General features: G+C 36.5%; 1 protein-coding gene across 1 annotated transcript in view; it reads left to right on the forward strand.

The window, feature by feature from the left end:
• Window positions 1-18,356, forward strand: part of LOC150105146 (multidrug resistance-associated protein 1-like) — a 475,014-nt gene that overhangs the window by 155,248 nt on the left and 301,410 nt on the right. The window contains exon 11 of the mRNA XM_090396181.1: window positions 5,107-5,361. Coding sequence (XP_090252307.1) covers window positions 5,107-5,361 — 255 coding nt within the window. The remainder of the gene's footprint in view (window positions 1-5,106; window positions 5,362-18,356) is intronic.

An 18,356-nucleotide genomic window follows, 5' to 3' on the forward strand; every position in this document is an offset into this window, starting at 1 on the left:
GTGAGGATTGTACATTACGTCAGAAGCCCTGGTCGGTTCTCCGCATTCCTTTAACGGCTATGTGGAGGTCTCCTCTCAGTTATACAGTTTTGACCCTTAAGCACCCCTCAAATGTAACCCCCCTTGGTTGATCATTTTCAGAGATTTTTTGTTTTCTATTATGTGTGTATATTTTCTGATCTCATTTTTTATTTCCTTTCTAACTTTCACATTTCCAAATTCTATATTTCTTTACTACTTCTGTGTCTCCTTTTTCCTTAATTCTTCCCTTTTTTCTTGATTAGCTCAAGTGTTCATAAAGGAACATTTTCTCTAGAAGTTCTATATGCTGGTAATGATTTTCTTAAACTTTTAGTAACTTCTATTATTGTTGAATATTTCTTCCATTCTGTCAGATAAACTGATTGATTCATACTTTTTGCCCTTCAACAATGCCTCAAATTTTTCATTATGGTTTATTATATTATCATCTTCTAGTGACAGTTTTTTTATCAAAAATTTCACTCTCTCGCGCCTGATGTTTATTTTTATTCTTGCCCTCACTAGACTATGATCACTCACATAATTAAACTGGTTGATAACAGATACATCTTTTAGTATTTCCATGTTGTTCTTGATCTTTTAATATTTCCATGTTGTTCTTGATCTTCAGGTCCAATTTCGTTTTGTTCCCTTTTTAACGTAAGTACAGTTGGCCCTTGAACAGTGCAAGGGTTCGGGGTGGCAATCCTCCCCCCCTCCTCACATTGTTCAAAATTCCACGTAATAACTTTTGACTGCCCAAACACTTAACTACTAATAGCCTACTGTTGACTGGAAGTCTTACCAATAACATAAACAGTCGATTAATACATATTTTGTATGGTGCATATGTACGTATGTATTATATACTATATTCTTACAATAAAGTAAGCTAGAGAACGTATTTTCACTTATGTAAATGTATTTTCACTTTCGTAAATTTTCATTTTCGTAAATATATTTTCACTTTCTTATGTTATTACAGAAAATCATAAGAAAGTGAAAATACATTTACGGTACTGTATTGTACAGTTTTTATTGATACCGTAAGTTTACATCTTCTTGTTTACAAGATGAATCATATGTCTGTCAGTACCTACATTAATATTGTCTTATATGATACGAAACACTGTAAATGTTATACATATTACTAACACTAGACATCAAAAATGAAAAGATAATGTGAAAAAAAAAATTATTTATATTTATTTACAGGTATAACGATTCATTCATTGATAATGAAGAAACAGCAATATGAATGCTTTATGGTAGTCTGGTGCAATCAATACGATTGCATAGCAGTAGTCTAGCCTACAGGAAATAATCATACTAATGAATGAATCATTATAATTTTTAATTTTATCCTAATTAATTTAACTAATTAATGACAGTTATTTTATGCAGTTATAATTTAATACTACATCTTTGCATCTGTTTACATTTCTCTCAACTGTGAATGGTCATGTATGGTCTGTAAGCATTTATGTGCGTAAGTTTTGATAAATCTTAACTTTTTTATAATAGATTTGTATATATTTTATGGTAGTAAATGATAAAATAAACTAGTATCTGCATATATTTTATGCATTCGTGACATACCTAACTTTTTCTTAATTTTTTCGATATTTCTAAGCTACTTGGTTCGTCTGAGAGTTTTTGAAAATATTTAAATCTCTGAAAAAATTTCCTATATATTTATTTAAATATATTGGAAATATATTTATTTAAATAAAGAAAACATGTATAAGGTGGACCTGTGCAGTTCAAACCCATGTTCTTCAAGGGTCAACTGTATTTTCTATATACATTTGATGGACACAACATTAGCGATATCTACCTAATAGTGGGAACTACTAGATAGTCCCAAACTGAGATGAGTGTTCCTCAAGCCATGCCTGGGTGGTTGTGGCCTGGTGGGGCAGTATATTGTTACTGAAACAAACCATCAACTGCAGGATGCACAAATGCCATGAAAGTCTGTAGGTGATCAGCCAGCACATTCTGGTAGCGTGCAGCATTTAAGGACCTCTCCAGACACACTAATAAATTTATTTTTGTCACATGAGAAGGTTCCCCAAACCATCAGAGAGCCACCACCTCTTTGAACAGAACTGACCTGGCATGACGGGGCCATAGCTTCATACTGTCAACGCCACATCCTCCTTTCAGCTCAGTACAACTGATAATGGGATTCATCAGACCACACAACTCTGATCCACTCTGCATAGTTCCAGTTTTGATGGTCCCTACACCAGGCAAGGTACAATGCTCAATGACAAGCTGTCAACAGTACATGATCAGGACATCAGCACCTGTTACCCATGGTATGGTATGAGCAAATGGTATGTTATACCATTTGCTTGCTGATGCTGCTTGGACCTCTGACATTGAAACTGGATGTCATTTGTGCCATTGTTGCCCTGCAATTGGTCTGTATGAGCCTGGTCATCAATGGGGTTTGTGTGTGTGTGTGGTTGGCCACTACTTGTTTGCTGGGCACTGGTATGTCTGTTGATGGTATACTAATGGTAGGCCCTTGATATGGTTTCCCTCCACAACCGTAGGGTTCTTACCAGTTAGGTAAAAGAATGACCCATCTGTCTTGTGCCAATAATACATCCATGATCAAAGTCACTCAGAACATCACATTTACTTACATTCTTAGATTGTGATGCACTGTTGGGAACCCTGATGTCTGCTTATTTACCGTCTGCATTTGGTTTGGGTATGTTTCACTCTGTGTGTGTGTGGGGGGGGGGGGGATGCCAGTGTCAACTTCCTATCACTCCTGTCTTTAATGTTTTGTCTATTGCGTGTACAATTCCCGGCTCTCTGCAAATTCAATGTCTTTGTTCTCTCATTTCTTTGGCCTGGGCTTTGCACACTAAAAGCACTTTCTCCCTGTTGTTTGTTGTGTACTTTATAGTTAAAATCGCTCATTACAATTTTCCAGTGACATGTTCTATCTCTGAAAGTGTTGGAGAGATTCTCATAGAAATTAATTTCTTCATATGAGTGACTAGAGGCAGGTGCATGTATGTATATTAAGCTTAAATCACACTGCTTATTTATTTTCAATCTAAGAATTGTAATTCTCTGGGGAGATTGGTTTGAATTCAATAATGTTATTTTTTCTACCTTTTTATGAAATATAATTCCAACTCCTTAATCCTCTTAACCTTCTCCAGCAGTATTTAAAATATAATTGCATGTTTCAGTAATTTTTTCTTCTATTCTTGTTTCAAAAAGTCCCAGAATATCCCGGTTTATTTTTGCTAATGCCTTCTTTTCTCCTCTTCTTTTCTTCTCTTCTCCTTTCAAAGTTCTGATATAAAAATGTTCAATTTCCTTATCAGGATGTTTTTCACAGATGTACTATCAAGTGAGGACCTCACATTTGGTTTTCCATCAAGTCTGAGAGGCAAATATCACACTTGAGATAACATGCCCATTTTGGCCTTGGTGGCTACAGCCTTCAATTTTTGTCAGCTCTATTTGTTCAAGGGGTTGGGGGGGGGGATATTTAGTTAATCCTTCCATGCTGACTAGGCATCTTGGGATTCAGCCTACTAGATAAAGCAGATACTTGGGAGTGAAGGCACTTCCATTGCATAAGACAAAAAATTAATAAATAAAATAGAAAAGATTCATCCCTAGCCCTCAAATACTCTAAATAGTATTGGGAGGAAGGAGCACAAAGAAAAGAACAAAGAGTAGGGACCAGTGTACAGATAATACAGTATGTTAACACTTATATAGAATGAACATTTAAATTTTTTTTTTTTTTTTTTTGCTAAATGTTGATTACAATAAATTTTACAATAAATGTTTTTTCCATTTAAGTGTTAACCACCTCACTGGCCATTATGGATCATATAATCCTTTATCCAAGTGTAAACAAACAAAGTTTGCACCTGAGGACTGAGGCAACTTGTGGTAAAGGTGGACCAACTCTCATCACTCCTTGTCTTAGTATCTCCCATAATGCAAAGCACATCTCCTTGCGGACATGTATAATGCTATGCATTAAGGGAAGGGCCACTACCCAGACCGGTTTCAACCTTTATTGAGGTTCTTGTCAGTGGGAGCCATACCCAGAGGTGGTGATACTAAAGCAGAAGCAATGGAGAAGTCATATTTACCTATACGAGTTGCCAAAAGGTGTCTCACCTTATTACTCTGGATTTGGAGAAAGATGTTGGAAGTTTTTTTTTCCACATGGTCCACCTTTACCATGAGTTGCCTCAGTCCTGAAGATACTTCAGGAGCAAACTTTGTTTCTTACACTTGGATAAAGAATTAAACTAAATTTATTATAGTCTAACCAAGTGCAAACTTTGGTTGCTTACACTTGGATAAAGGATTAAACTAAATTTATTATAGTTTAACCAAGTAGAAAAAAATTCGAACAAAATGAGAGTACTTCTGATTGCAGATCCTCTTTATACTTTTGTATCCCAAACTAGCTTGAAGATCTCTCTATAAACAAAACTTTATCAATATGACATTTCTTGTTTCTTTTCCCAATGTGAATGTGTGCATTTTTATGGTCAAAGATGATATCAGTAATGACTAGTCCATGTTCTGAACAGAAATTCAGCAGGTACTTATTAACTTTGCTCTTTTCTTCAAATTTTTTCTAAAAACATTTCTTATGTATGGCATTAATTTTATACAAAGCTGTTTAGATTTCCATCAAGGAGATCTAAACAGCTATTCAGTTTCTGTTGATGATGAGTTGATGTTTGTTAGTTACTGTAAATTGGGTAAAGGTTTGCTCTACATTTTCAGGACTGCTTAATTTTATGATGTAGTAATAATTTAAACTTCTTTAAAATGTCACTTATTTAAATATTTATTCAAATGAATGAATGTAGTCTATTAAATGAATTTTAAAATTTTGTTAAATGCATTAAAATATTTTGTTTAATATTTTGTTTAGTAAGTATGCATTGGTATGCATTTAATCATTATATGATCAAATTATTTGAATAAACAATCAGGATATCTTTTCTTTATGATCTAAAAATGTATTAAAATGCTTGAGGCTTTAATTTTTGATGTAAGTTGCTATCTGTCTTTTAGTCCTTAGTTCTCTCTAGTTCAGGAAAGCAGCACTTTACCGTAGGTGAAATTGTAAATTTGATGTCTGTGGATACTCAACGTGTGATGGATTTCATTCAGCTAGTAAATTTTCTTTGGGCAGCTCCATTACAGATTGGTATTTCCCTGTACTTACTTTGGCAGCAACTTGGAATTTCGACTTTAGGAGGGTTAGCTATTATGATAATCATGATCCCCTTAAATGGATTTATTACTGCAAAGTTGCGAAGTATTCAGGTAAAATTGTTGCTCATTAATTATGGTATAATTTCAGAATATTTTAGCAAGTTCAAATGCTTCACAATTCAAATAGATTATATTTGAATTGTGAAGAATAAAATTTATTGCTTAATTGTGTGGAAAGGCTTATGTGTTCATCAGACATGTTGATTGGATTTTAACAGTATAGATGCGAACACAGATTGATAAGAGAATAACTATTTAGGAAGAACTTTTTTTTTTTTTTTTTTTTCCTAAACTTAGATGGCACCTAATTAGGACTTTAGTCTTTGTGTTGCATGCTACAATTACTCATGCTGGTTCCACTATTACACCGGATTGCGGTTGTCTCTCTACTGTAACAAACTTTGTTTGTATGCTCTGAAGATGCTGGATATAATACTAGTGAAATATTAGCATTTAAGTTAATAAATGCTGATATATGGGCTTTTTCAGTTGAAGGTGAGTTAGCCGATCTCATACGGTGGTAGCAGGGTTTTTCATCCCATGTACAGAAAATCGGCCTTCAGAACACGCAATTTACAGACAAAAAAATGCTATTGTTAGTGGTGATAATGGGCGATAGATGGTGTTGATGGTAGTAGTGTTGTAGCTGGAGAGGATAAGATGTACCTAACAAAGTAGAGTAATGTGCCCTCCCACGATAAGTCCTTGGACACCCTGGAGGTGTCACATAGTAGTAATAATAAAATAGTTATTTTCTTACCAATCTATGTTTGCTTCTATACCATTAAAATCCAATCAACACTAAATTTACTGCTGTTTAGTTTGAGATTATACTTGCACAAATTCTCCACTATATATATATATATATATATATATATATATATATATATATATATATCCACTCTTTATATATAAAAAGATAAGCTGAAATTTGAAACGTTTTTATGTCATGTTTTTTGTCTCTTCATTTTGAGCTGGGTTAAGTCGTTAAGATGATAAGCCGAAATTTGAAACGTTTTTTCAAATTTCTATGTTTAAACAAGCATATATGAATATGCTTGTCTAAACTACAGTTCACTTAATATTAAACACCATTTATTTGTCCGAAATTGTCATATTTTTTGTCTCTTCATTGTTTTGAGCCGGGTTAAGCCAATTAAGCTGATAAGCTGAAATTTGAAATGTTTCACATCCAACAATGTGTTTGTCTTCATGAGACAACAATTTGTTGAACGTTTCAAAACAATGAAGAACCAGCTTACCAGCCCTGAACTTGAGGGGAGGGGGCACTAGGGAGCAGAGCCCCCTAGCATATATATATATATATATATATATATATACACACAGCCAAACTTGCTTATAGCAGAACTGACAAAATTTCCTTGCTATACACTATATCAGTGATAAGTTAAATCTACCTCCTATTTTTTTAAATTCTCAATAACTGGATAAAAAGTAGATTCAAGAAAACAAAAGTTTTAGAGAGAAAAAAATAAATGGTGTTTAATATTAAGTGAACTGTAGTTTAGACAAGCATATTCATACAAACGATATCTAAGAATGCGATTATATTATTTTGTCCATAATTTTAAAATACCATACACTTAATACTAAAACATAGTTGATTTCTTCCTAATTAAATGCTAATTAATTATTGTTATTTATTATTATTATTCAGGCCTCCATGGAGTCAAAAGACTCATCTAATCATCTAAATGCTAATTAATTATTGTTATTTATTATTATTATTCAGGCCTCCATGGAGTCAAAAGACTCGTCGTGAGAGGTCCTTTCTAAGAAACATCAAGACTCATCGAGGGAGGTCCCTCCTAGGAAACACAAAGTCTATCACACCACTCCTTAAACCCATTGACCGTTCTCGCCCTCACCACTCCATCAGGCAATGCATTCCATGGTTCAACCACCCTCCATGCAAAGAAACCACTCCTCACCCTCTTTCTCACAGTTTCCTTTCGTAACTTCCAGGGATGGCCCCTTGTCATGACTTCTTCCCGCTGTTCAACCAAGCAAAAGAACTCCCCAGTATCAACCCTGTAACTACCTCTCAACAGTTTAAAAGTCTCAATCATATCACCCCCTCCTTTTTCTATCCACCAAACTCTGCAGTCCACTCTCCCTCAGCCGATCCTCATAACTAATATTGTACAGTCCCGACACCATCTTTGTTATCCACCTTTGTACCCTTTCCACAGTTAATTTATCTCCTTCAAACCCTGGGGACCAGATCTGAGGACAATAGTCTAAGTGTGGTGTGATCAGAGTCTTATACAATGGAATGATAACCATTTTATCTCTGCAGGTCAGTGCCTTCTCATTACTGCAGCAATCCTCTGTGTTACCTTCACTACCTTTGCAATATGTCCCCTAAATTTCAGGTTTCTATCAGTCATCAAACCCAAATCTCTTGTCTCTCCTACTTCCTACAGTTTAACTCCTTCCATAGAGTATGCAGCATCCCATCGATGTGTCCCAAACCTCAAGACCTTACATTTTGCATTAAACTGACACACCCAATTCATTTGCCCATCTATCCAGCTTATTCAAATCCTCTTGCAGGGCTGCTGCATCTGCACTGTTACTAATAAACCTTCCCAGCTTCGCATCATCCGCAAACAACTGAATATCTCCTTGCAATCCACGGCCAATGTATTGATATAAAGGTTAAACATTATAGGTCCCAGTACGGAGCCCTGTGGAACCTGTTGATATTGCTCCACCATACACAACTCTCTGATACCTATCAGACAGCCAATCCTGAATCCAGTTGCCCAATCTAACATCCAGACTCATGTGCTGCAACTTGAATATCAGCTTATCATGTGGCACCCTGTCAAATGCCTTTGCTAAGTCTAGGAAAATGGCAGTATACACCTTTCCCTCATCTAATGCTCTTGTAACTTCATCATAAAAAGGCTAGCATATTGCTAAAACAAGAGTGCCCCTTCACAAATCCATGTTGACTCTCACAGATAACATTACCCTCATCTGCCCAATGCTGTATACGGTCCCTCACTACTTTCTCCAAGATCTTACTAACTACTGATGACACACAAACTGTCCTATAATTAGCCACTTCCAGTCTGCTACCGCCCTTATGCAATGGCACTATCTTACCTTCCTTCCATTCTATGGGTACCTTTCCTGCAGCCAGACTTTCATTGAAAAACCAGGTCAAAGGCACTGTCAGTTCCTTAGCACATTCTCTCAAAACTCTTGGTAATGTCATGCAATCCCACTGCTTTACTAACATCCAGAGTACTCAGTATGTGGAACAGACCTCCTGCACCTCTAAACCTCGAACCTGCCCTATCACTCTAGTATTCAAACTGACTCTTCCAGGATGAAATACTCCAATAAAGTGTTCATTGAACAATTCCACTATGTTCTCTGCATCAGTTACTCTATTCCCATTTTTATCCCACATTGTCATTCTTCCACAGTCATTTCTCCTCCTACTGGCCACATAGCTAAAAAATTCCCTAGGATTTTCCTTGGATCTAGGAGCCAATCTTTTCTCATATTCCAGTTTCACCCTCCTTACCATATTAGTCATCTCTTGGCCTGTGTCTTATATTCTTCATGCATCTTCTCTTCACCTGTCTCCTTATATCTCTTCCATAGCCTCTTTTTTGCATGCAGTTCCTGTTTAATATTGTTTGTCATCCACTTTACTCCAAATTGTGTCCTCTTCTTCACTCGTGGAATACAGCTTACCATTGCTGCTAACAAATATTCCTTCACAATTTCCCAAGCATTAATGATATCCCGGCCTTCCAATTCCTCCCTCCATGAAACTTCCCCAAGTTGACATATAAGACTATTATAATCACCTGCTTTATAATTCCACATACGTTCCCATCTCTTTGATACGCCTGCATGTCTATTCTTGACATACAGGAGTATCAAATCATTTTTGTCTTGATACTCCTGAACATGTTTGGAAAATAGTCAATCCTTCTGTATTTTGGAAAATAGTCAATATCAGTGCCACCAATTCCTCTCCCTTATTCTGAATACTCCTGGCATTAGTATAAAGTGAGCCCAGTGGAGTCTACAGGGAATAATGCCAGCATTATTCCCTGTAGACTCCACTGGGCTCGGCATTACCTGATGTCATCCCCCCTTCTCCCAAGTACCCATTCCCACAAGAGGCCACCCCTGCTACCATCCACACACTGACTCGTTCAAAACTCGTTCAAAGCAATCTCTCCAGATGCCTACGTCCTTCCTCATTCAAATGCAAGCGGTCTCTTGCATACAATTTCTCTCTGCTCTCAAATGCACTGCAAGCATCACATATTCCAATCCTCTCTTCTGACACATTCGCTATTATGCCATTCAATATCATTGCTCTTCTGCTCAGCCCATCACTATCTTACTTAGGCAACACACACACACACACACACACACACACACACACACACACACACACACACACACACACACACACACACACACACACACACACACACACTATCTTTCCTCTGTGTGTCTTCTTTCACAACCTCAAGCAACAATCTCATATCTGTTGCTGCCCTATTTACACCACCACTCAAGTCATTTGTTCCCTCCATCTCACAATCATCTCATCCACCCTTTCACCTCTCTTAAGTGCCATAGCCACACTTTCAATCTTTCCTCCTGGCAAACATTACACCTCTTACCACCCTATTCCTCAATTGCTCACATGCATCCCTCACTCTCTCTCTCCTGTAACAGTTTCTCTCTGTGCTCCCCTACTTACCTGCCTTCATTCCCTCTCTTCCACTTATTCTATTCTCAACTCTTCTATCATTCATACAACTCTCTCTCTCATTCCCTCTCTTCTACTGTTCTCATTCTCTCCTCTTCTATAACTCCCATAACTCTATCTCATTCCCTCTCTTATACTGTTCCTATTCTCTCTTCTTCTACCATTTCCATCACTCTCTCTCATTCCTTATCGTCTACTATTGTTCCTATTCTTTCCTCTTCTCTCATTCCCATAATTCTCTCTCACTCCTCCTCTGATTCTCCTTGCATTCGTCTCTTCCATTCGCCTAATCTCATCTTTCACACTTCTCATCTCATTTCCCAGACATTCCACCTGCTCTCTGTAAGTCAGCCACTCTGTTGCCATTCATCCTTCCAATTGAGACTGTCTCCTAAAACTTCAGAATCATTCAACCTTTCCATACTCCCCACTCTTATTATTTTATCCAGTCATCTCTCTAAGTGGAGAATCTCCTGTCTCTGACTCAGCGAGGTCAGTTATGGTCATTTCTAAATCACCAAGTTCCTCCCATTACCTGCATTTTGCACACACATGTTTTCCTCCTTCTCTCTCCTGCCATATATACAATCGTCGGAATGCATACATTCCACAAGTCCCGCATGTTGCAAAATCCTGTATGGTATTGTGCAAAATGGAGTCCTTAAATGGGAGGGGACTTGGCGATATGCCATTTGCAATTTTAACTGCTGCTGCCACCATTATTCAAAATAGTGTCGCTAATTAGTGCCAAAAAATAAACGCTAATAAGTATTAGGCAGTACAGGAATACCTCGATTATTGCGATTCTTGATTTGTCACGGTTTATAATTTGATACCAAAATTCTAATTATTGCGCTCCAAATTCAAATTTTCGCAGCCGCAAGATGTAGCCCACTACATATGCAATAGTTCGAGTCGCCACTCTCCAGGTATCACTTCGTTTTTATCTGACGGCGCCTGCTAACCAGTAACTGTCCACCTTTGCCTGAAGTACATGTGGATATTTATTTCTCTTTTTATTTACCCCTACAATGAATGCTAAAAGAAACAAGGATGATATCAAGTCTACAGCTATCAAGAAGAAATGTAATGTGATCAGCTTAGAAGATAAGTTGCATATGATAAATAAGTATGAAGCAGGCATAACCAAAGCCAAAATTGCAAGAGAGTACGGTCTAAATGAATCATCTCTTCGCTGTATTTTAGACCACGCTTCAAACTATAAGCAACTAGGACAAAGTGCATCGACCTCGCCTGGGTCCCAAACTAAGAGAAACAGAAGCCATCTTATGCTTAAAATGGAAACTCTATTGTCAGTGTGGATAGAAGATTGTAACCAAAAGAGAATTCCTCTTAGTCATATAACTAAGATGAAACTTTAAAAAGAAAACAATTAGAAAGTGAAAATGATTCGCCATCAGTAGTGGGAGAAACTTTCTCTGCAAGTTCGGGTGGTTTGATTGGTTCAAAAAGCAATTGAGCATTCATAGTGTTTGTGTACAATGTGAAATTGCAAGTGCCGATGAAAAAGCAGCAGCTAGTTTTCTTGGTGAGTTGCAACAGATCATTGAAGAAGGATATTATACCGAAGATCAGATATTTAATGCTGACAAAACAGGCTTATTATGGAAAAAAAATGCCCACTAAAACATTTTTAGCAAAAAATGAAAAATCACAGCTTGGCTACAAGGTTTTGAAGGAGCGTGTAACACTTTTACTATGTGGCAATGCTTCTGGAGATTACAAGATGAAGCCTCTCTTTATTTATCGTTCACAAAATCCTCGCCCGCTTAGTTTAGATAAAAATTTTCTCCTTGTTCATTGGAGATTCAATAGAAAAGCTTGGATGACAAAAAAGTATTTTTGAGAATTGGTTTAAAAACTGTTTTTGTCCTGAAGCTGAAAGGTACTGCAAGTCATTAAATCTTGATTTTAAAATCTTGTTGATATTAGATAATGCACCTAGTCATCCAACAGCACTGAATGATTTGTGCGAAAATGCGAACGTTATTTATTTACCACCTAATACCACTTCCATCATCCAGCCAATGGATCAAGGTGTAATTGCATCCTTTAAGGCATATGAAGAATTTTTTCACAAGCAATAGAAAAGACTACAGGAGATGAAGCTATGACTTTGACAGAATTCTGGAAGGCATTCAATATCAAAAATTGCATTGACAATGTCAAGGAGGCATGGGGTGAAGTAACATCTAGCAACCTGAGAGTTATTTATTTATTTCGTATCCAAACACAAGTAGTACAGTAGTAAGTAAGTGGTACAACATGATTTACAACAAATTAGGATACATTACAATGAGATCAGCTTAGATTTGGTAGGTGAATTATACAGGGAATAATAATTAAATATGAAAAAAAAAGGAAACTATACATAACTTATATACAATAAACATGGTCAGATGTTCCTCCAGTATCTTGCACAATCAACTGCTCTTGCTGTGCAGGATATAAGGTCCTCTTTTGCATGAGGCGATGGAAGAAAGGGACAAGAAAGGTGTTCCATGGACTGGGTTGTCCCACACTCACAATTGTCTGGGCTAGTGAGGTAGCCCCATTTGGTGAGGGTTTTTTTTTCAGTGTCCTGGCATCTGGAGTCTGTTTAGGTTTTTCCAAGTATTCCAGTCCAAGTGGGCACCACGTGGAAGATGTTCGGCTGTTGGAATACCAGTATTATTTTCAGGGGGTGCGCAGCAGCTAGGTTCTCGTTCCTGCACCCTGTTAGTACCCATTAGGGTAAGCTAAAGCTGCTATCAACTAAAGGATTTGAAAATGAAGTAACCTGTGTTATCAATGACATAACTAAGCTTGGCTTCGATTTAGGACTAAAAGAAATTGAAAAAGGTGATGTTCAGGACCTGCTTCAGTCACATGATAAGGAGCTAAATGATGAAGACCTAATTAACCTCGAGAGAGAACGTGCTTACGATGCTCAAATTGATGATAATGACGAGCAAATTGACGTGGCACTGAAGGAATTTACCCACAAATAAATGGACGAAATGTTCAGAATTGCTGAAAATTTTAAAGAAAAAAAAAATTTTGATTGGCGATCCTAATCTCAAGCGATCAATGAAAGTTTGTCAGGAAATTGAAAATTCCATCCATTGCTACCGAGTTTTATACGAAGAAAAAATAAAGAAAAACTTCCACCAGACAACTCTACACCAATTTTTATCCAAGAAAGAATAATTGTATGCAGTGTATGTACTCCTTATATATAAATAAAGATTAAAGAATAATCTTGTTTTTCTAAATGAACCTTCATTTTTTACTTAACATGTTTAACATTTCTTTTTTACTTCATATATAAAATTTAATTAATAGATGTGAAATATCCTTGCCAATGATCACCCATTTTACACGCATTATTATCCTGATTATCGCGGATTCGATTATTGCTGTATTTTTCGTGGCAACAATAACTGTGATAACCGAGGTATTCTTGTATAAGAAAAAGTACAAACAATTACAAACTGAACATTTAAGTACACTAGATATAAATAAAATGAAATAACTAAATAATGAATACTTATCCTTCGTCTTGTCTTCCACCGTTATGCATTCGATTGCAACCCTGTCTTCTCGGTAACCAAAACACACAATATTGTGACAACAACTAACTTCAAAAAATAACCACTGAAGGACACTCGTATTCCAGAAACTTAGCACTACAAAAATGTAGAAAAACAGACTATTCACTGATTAAAAAGCACTTTCTTCAGCACAGCTCAAATTCCCCGCCATGTGCTACGGTGACTGTAACACCACCCCCTAATACAAAGCATGATTTAAATAGTCTTTTTAAAAACTGTCATAATGATGTTATGTAGATTTTTAAATTGATCCATCCAACTGTTATTACATATGAAGTCACATCATCCAAATTATTATTATTATGTAGTACCTACTCTACAACTCTCTGTCTCCACCACTCAATCCACCAACTACAATGAATTATGACTACACCGTCATCTACCGCCAGCCACCACTGCTAGTATTTTCACAGACAATCACAAACATCCATGCCCATGGCGGGATTCAAACCCACAGCCTTTTGACTGGAGAGCAGACACTCTAACTACGCAGCCAACCAGGCCAGCAAATTTTTCCGCTTTATCTTGAATCTTAAAGATTGAACCATCTATTGATAATTCAGTACTTCTTTGTGTAGTGAATCACTGAAGTAATGCTTCGTTGATATTTATAAGCTTGCACTTTCTAAAATTTTTCCGTTTCAGGTATGTTGTTTTCCAGTGCCGATATGTAAACATTTTTATTCTTCCACAATGTTAATACTGTTGAAGAGGACAAAGACCTTTTACATGCTTCAGCATTTTACACAGTTTGTTATAACTCCCAAATAATTTTGATCTTTTATTGAAATGAGAGACACTTTCTTTTAGTAGACATGTTTTTGGCAATAGGATTTGTTTTCAACTGATGTTCCAGTCATGGAAGTGTTTGGGTTTAGTGAGGGAGGAGGAATGGAGGCTAGACAATGGAGAGATAGGTAATGAGTGGACGATCCCCAAGATTAGGTTATAAACTAGCCTGTAATCTGATGCATGTGGTCAAAAAAGCTAATTCGCTCCTTTCATTTTTGTATACTCCAAGAATTGGATATTCCAAGAACTAGCCAAGCAATTAATCATTTTTGCAATGTTACCAAAATTTGTATGGTATATCTGTGTAGTATGCTCATTATAAAAGTAACCAGTTGTATGAGAGTAAGTAAATTTAAATCATTATGGCTTTTTGCAGGGTGCTTAATGGTCAAAGCTGTATAACTGAGAGGAGATCTCCACATAGCCTTTAAAGGAATGCGGAGAACCGACCAGGGCTTCTGACCTAATGTCCAATTCTCACCTTCTTGTGGTGCACCCTGTTGGATATCTACCTGGATACTGAACGAACGAGGATGGGCTGGCAATATGAGATTTAGCCAACCAAATTGTATTCCTATTGGCTTAAACCAATATAGAAAATGATGGTACAACATGACAAACTTTCATGCCGGCTGGGGCATCGCCCGGTTAAACAAGGGGCCCCTGTTGTTTTCGCCAGAGAACCAGGGTGAACATCGAAAAGTTAGCTACTGGAACAAATCTGAAAGCACACCCCAGCTCACCATCACCAGAGTTAAAGATCGGTACTATCAACATAAGAAGCCTGAATGGCAAAGAAATGGAGCTAGTTGAAGAATTAGATAAGTACCAGATCGACATAATAGAGGTGACTGAAACAAAAAAGACAAAAACTGGTGAGATCTTTCTGAACAATAAATACAAAATGTTATATTCGGGAAATGACAATGAAGAAAAAGAAGGAGTAGCCATAGTATTCAACACAAAATATGAGGCTAATCTTCTTGAATGGCAGTCAGTCTCAAGTAGAGTAATGTGGGCAAATATGAGAATGGGGAATTGGACAATGAGACTGATTTGTGCCTATGGTCCCACAGAAGGTTCTACTAAGGTAGAAGTGGAGGAATTTTTTGATGCTTTACAAAAAGCAACTGACACAATGAAAAAGGAAAAGTTGGTCCTTGTTGGGGATCTAAATAGCAGAGTAGGAAATGATTGTGAGACAAACAAAAATATTTTGGGAAAATTTGGAGAAAAGAGCAAAGCTAATTATAATGGCAAATACTTGTTGGATTTCTGCTCAGGACATGGACTGGTTATTACTAACACCATGTTCCAACATAAAAATGTACACAAATTCACATGGAGAGAAGAGGTAAGGAATAAGAAAAGTCTCATTGACTATGTTATTGTTGATAGTGATGTTTTCTCCCTGGTGCAGGACACTAGTGTACAGAGGATTTGAAATTGGAAGCAATCACTATTTAGTCTTGAGCAGGATAAAATTGAATTTTATATTTGAAAAGAATAACATGTAAGAAAGTTTTAAAGCGAATAAAAGTTGAGCAGCTCTCAGATGTGAACTGTAGACTAAAATACACAAAGATTATTGAAGAAAAAATGAAAGAGTTTGAAAACAGGAACCAAACCTTGGAGCTTCGGTGGCAAGCCTTGAAGAAAACATTGATTGATTCAGCCAGAGAGGCATGTGGTGAGGTTGTCTGCAAAGAAAGAAAAATTAGAACTCCATGGTGGACACAGGAAGTTAAAGAGGCAGTGAAGAAAAAGAAGAAATCATATCAAAAGTTCCTGTCAAATAAGTCAGCTTGTGCTCTTAGAGAATACAGGGACAAAGGTAAGAAAGTGAAACACGGTGTAAAACTAGCTGAACAAAAGTCATGGGAGGACTTTGGCAAGAACATAGAAAATAAATATCAAGAAGGTGGTAAGATATATTCTGGAGGTTGTTGAAGAAGCTTCGAAATGGAGGAAAGAGTGCTGTAAAAGGAGTTAGAAATGATAAATGTGACATGAAAACAGGAGAAAAAGATATTCTTGTGCTAAATGAAACAAGCAGTGAGAGCATAGTGGTAAAAAAAAAAAACACTCAACAGGCATACAGTCAGGAATACATATCCATACTTGAAGTAGAAAAAGCCATCAAAGGCTTGAAATGTGGAAAAGCAGCAGGAGTAGATGATATTCGACCAGAAATGCTGAAGTATGATGGTATAAAAGTTTTACAGTGGCTGCACTGCATAGTTCAGTGCCTGGACAGAGGGACGAATTCCCTATGATTGGAGTAGAGCTCTAATATTATCCCATATATAAAAAGGGAAATAAAACCGAATGTGAGAATTACAGAGGTATTTCCCTACTGAGTGTTCCTGGCAAGATCTATGCAAGTATACTTGAGAAACAGTTGAGAAGAATTGTGGAAGAAAAGCTTGGTGAAGAACAAGCTGTATTCAGGCCAAGTGGCTGTCAGGATCAGATCTTTACTTTACGACAAACAGTTGAGAAAGCATGGGAATATAACAAAGATCTCTATTTAAGTTTAGTCGATCTGGAAAAGGTATATGACAAGGTGCCAAGAGAGAAGCTATTCAATACACTACAATTATATGGTGTCAATGGGGCATTATATCAAGCAATACTTAGTCTTTATTTGAGTTGTAAGTCAGCAGTTAGAATTGAAGTACAGGAAGATGGTTTAATGTTAAATCTGGTGTGGGACAAGGATGTACATTATCCCATCTGTTATTCATTATCTATATGGATCACATTATGAAGGAAAGTGGTATTAAACATGATATCAGAATTGGAGATGTTAATGTCAGCTCATTGCTTTATGCGGACGATGTTATACTTCTAAATAAATCCGCTACAAGTTTGCAAGATTCCCTGACTAAATTGAATAACTGTTGTAATAGATATGGTATGAAGGTCAGCATTAAAAAAACAAAGACAATGAAAATAGGTAGAATTGTTGAAAATGTCAACTGTGTTGTGTATGGGGAAACGGGAAACCTGTGGAACAAGTAAAACATTTCAGCTATTTCGGTACGATTTTTACTGAAGATGGTAAATTAAATATGGAAATAGACAGCAGAATCAACAAAGCTGGTATGGTAGGCAGTCAATTGAATAAATTCATATGGAATAAGAGAGAAATTAGTCGGAACACTAAATTAGCTGTACAAATTAGACAGTGTTCAAACCATTTTTAACTTATGGATCTGAGAGCTGGGTCAGAAGTAAAACACTTGACTAAAGACTAGAGACTGCAGATATGAGAGTCCTGAGAAAGATTAGAGGTGCGAACAGATGGCATCAATGGCAATATCATATTAAAAATGAAGATATTAGGAAAGAACTTGACATTGTCAGCATCTAGGAATGTGTTAGCAGAGCTAATCTCAGGTGGTATGGTCACTTAAACAGAATGGGAGAGGAAAGATTAGGAAAACAAGTGTTTTTTGCCAGGTTGGCAGGAAAATGACCCATAGGAAGACCAAGATATAGCTGGATTGATTGATAATGTTGGAGTCTTGACAAGTAACAGACTGATTTGGAGGAAAATTGTAGATACGAAGTTAGTAATGATGTAATATTTCAAGTAGTACTATCATATCCTGTACACCCCTTGAGGGTACATGTCAGGAATATGATGATGATGATGATTGCTTTTTGCTCATTACAATCTTGATCTTGTTATTTCTGTGCTCATTCTAACAAGTTCCACTGTACGTTTCTCTCTCTCTCTCTCTCTCTCTCTCTCTATATATATATATATATATATATATATGCGTATATACATATATATATAGAGAGATTATATACATATAAGTGATAATTTTTTATGGATGTATTTTTTTTTTAATTCT

The sequence above is a fragment of the Typopeltis vanoorti genome, chromosome 7 (genome assembly GCF_054136105.1).
Source record: "Typopeltis vanoorti isolate ZY-2024b chromosome 7, IOZ_Tvanoo_1.0, whole genome shotgun sequence".
NCBI classification, from domain to species: Eukaryota; Metazoa; Arthropoda; class Arachnida; order Uropygi; family Thelyphonidae; genus Typopeltis; species Typopeltis vanoorti.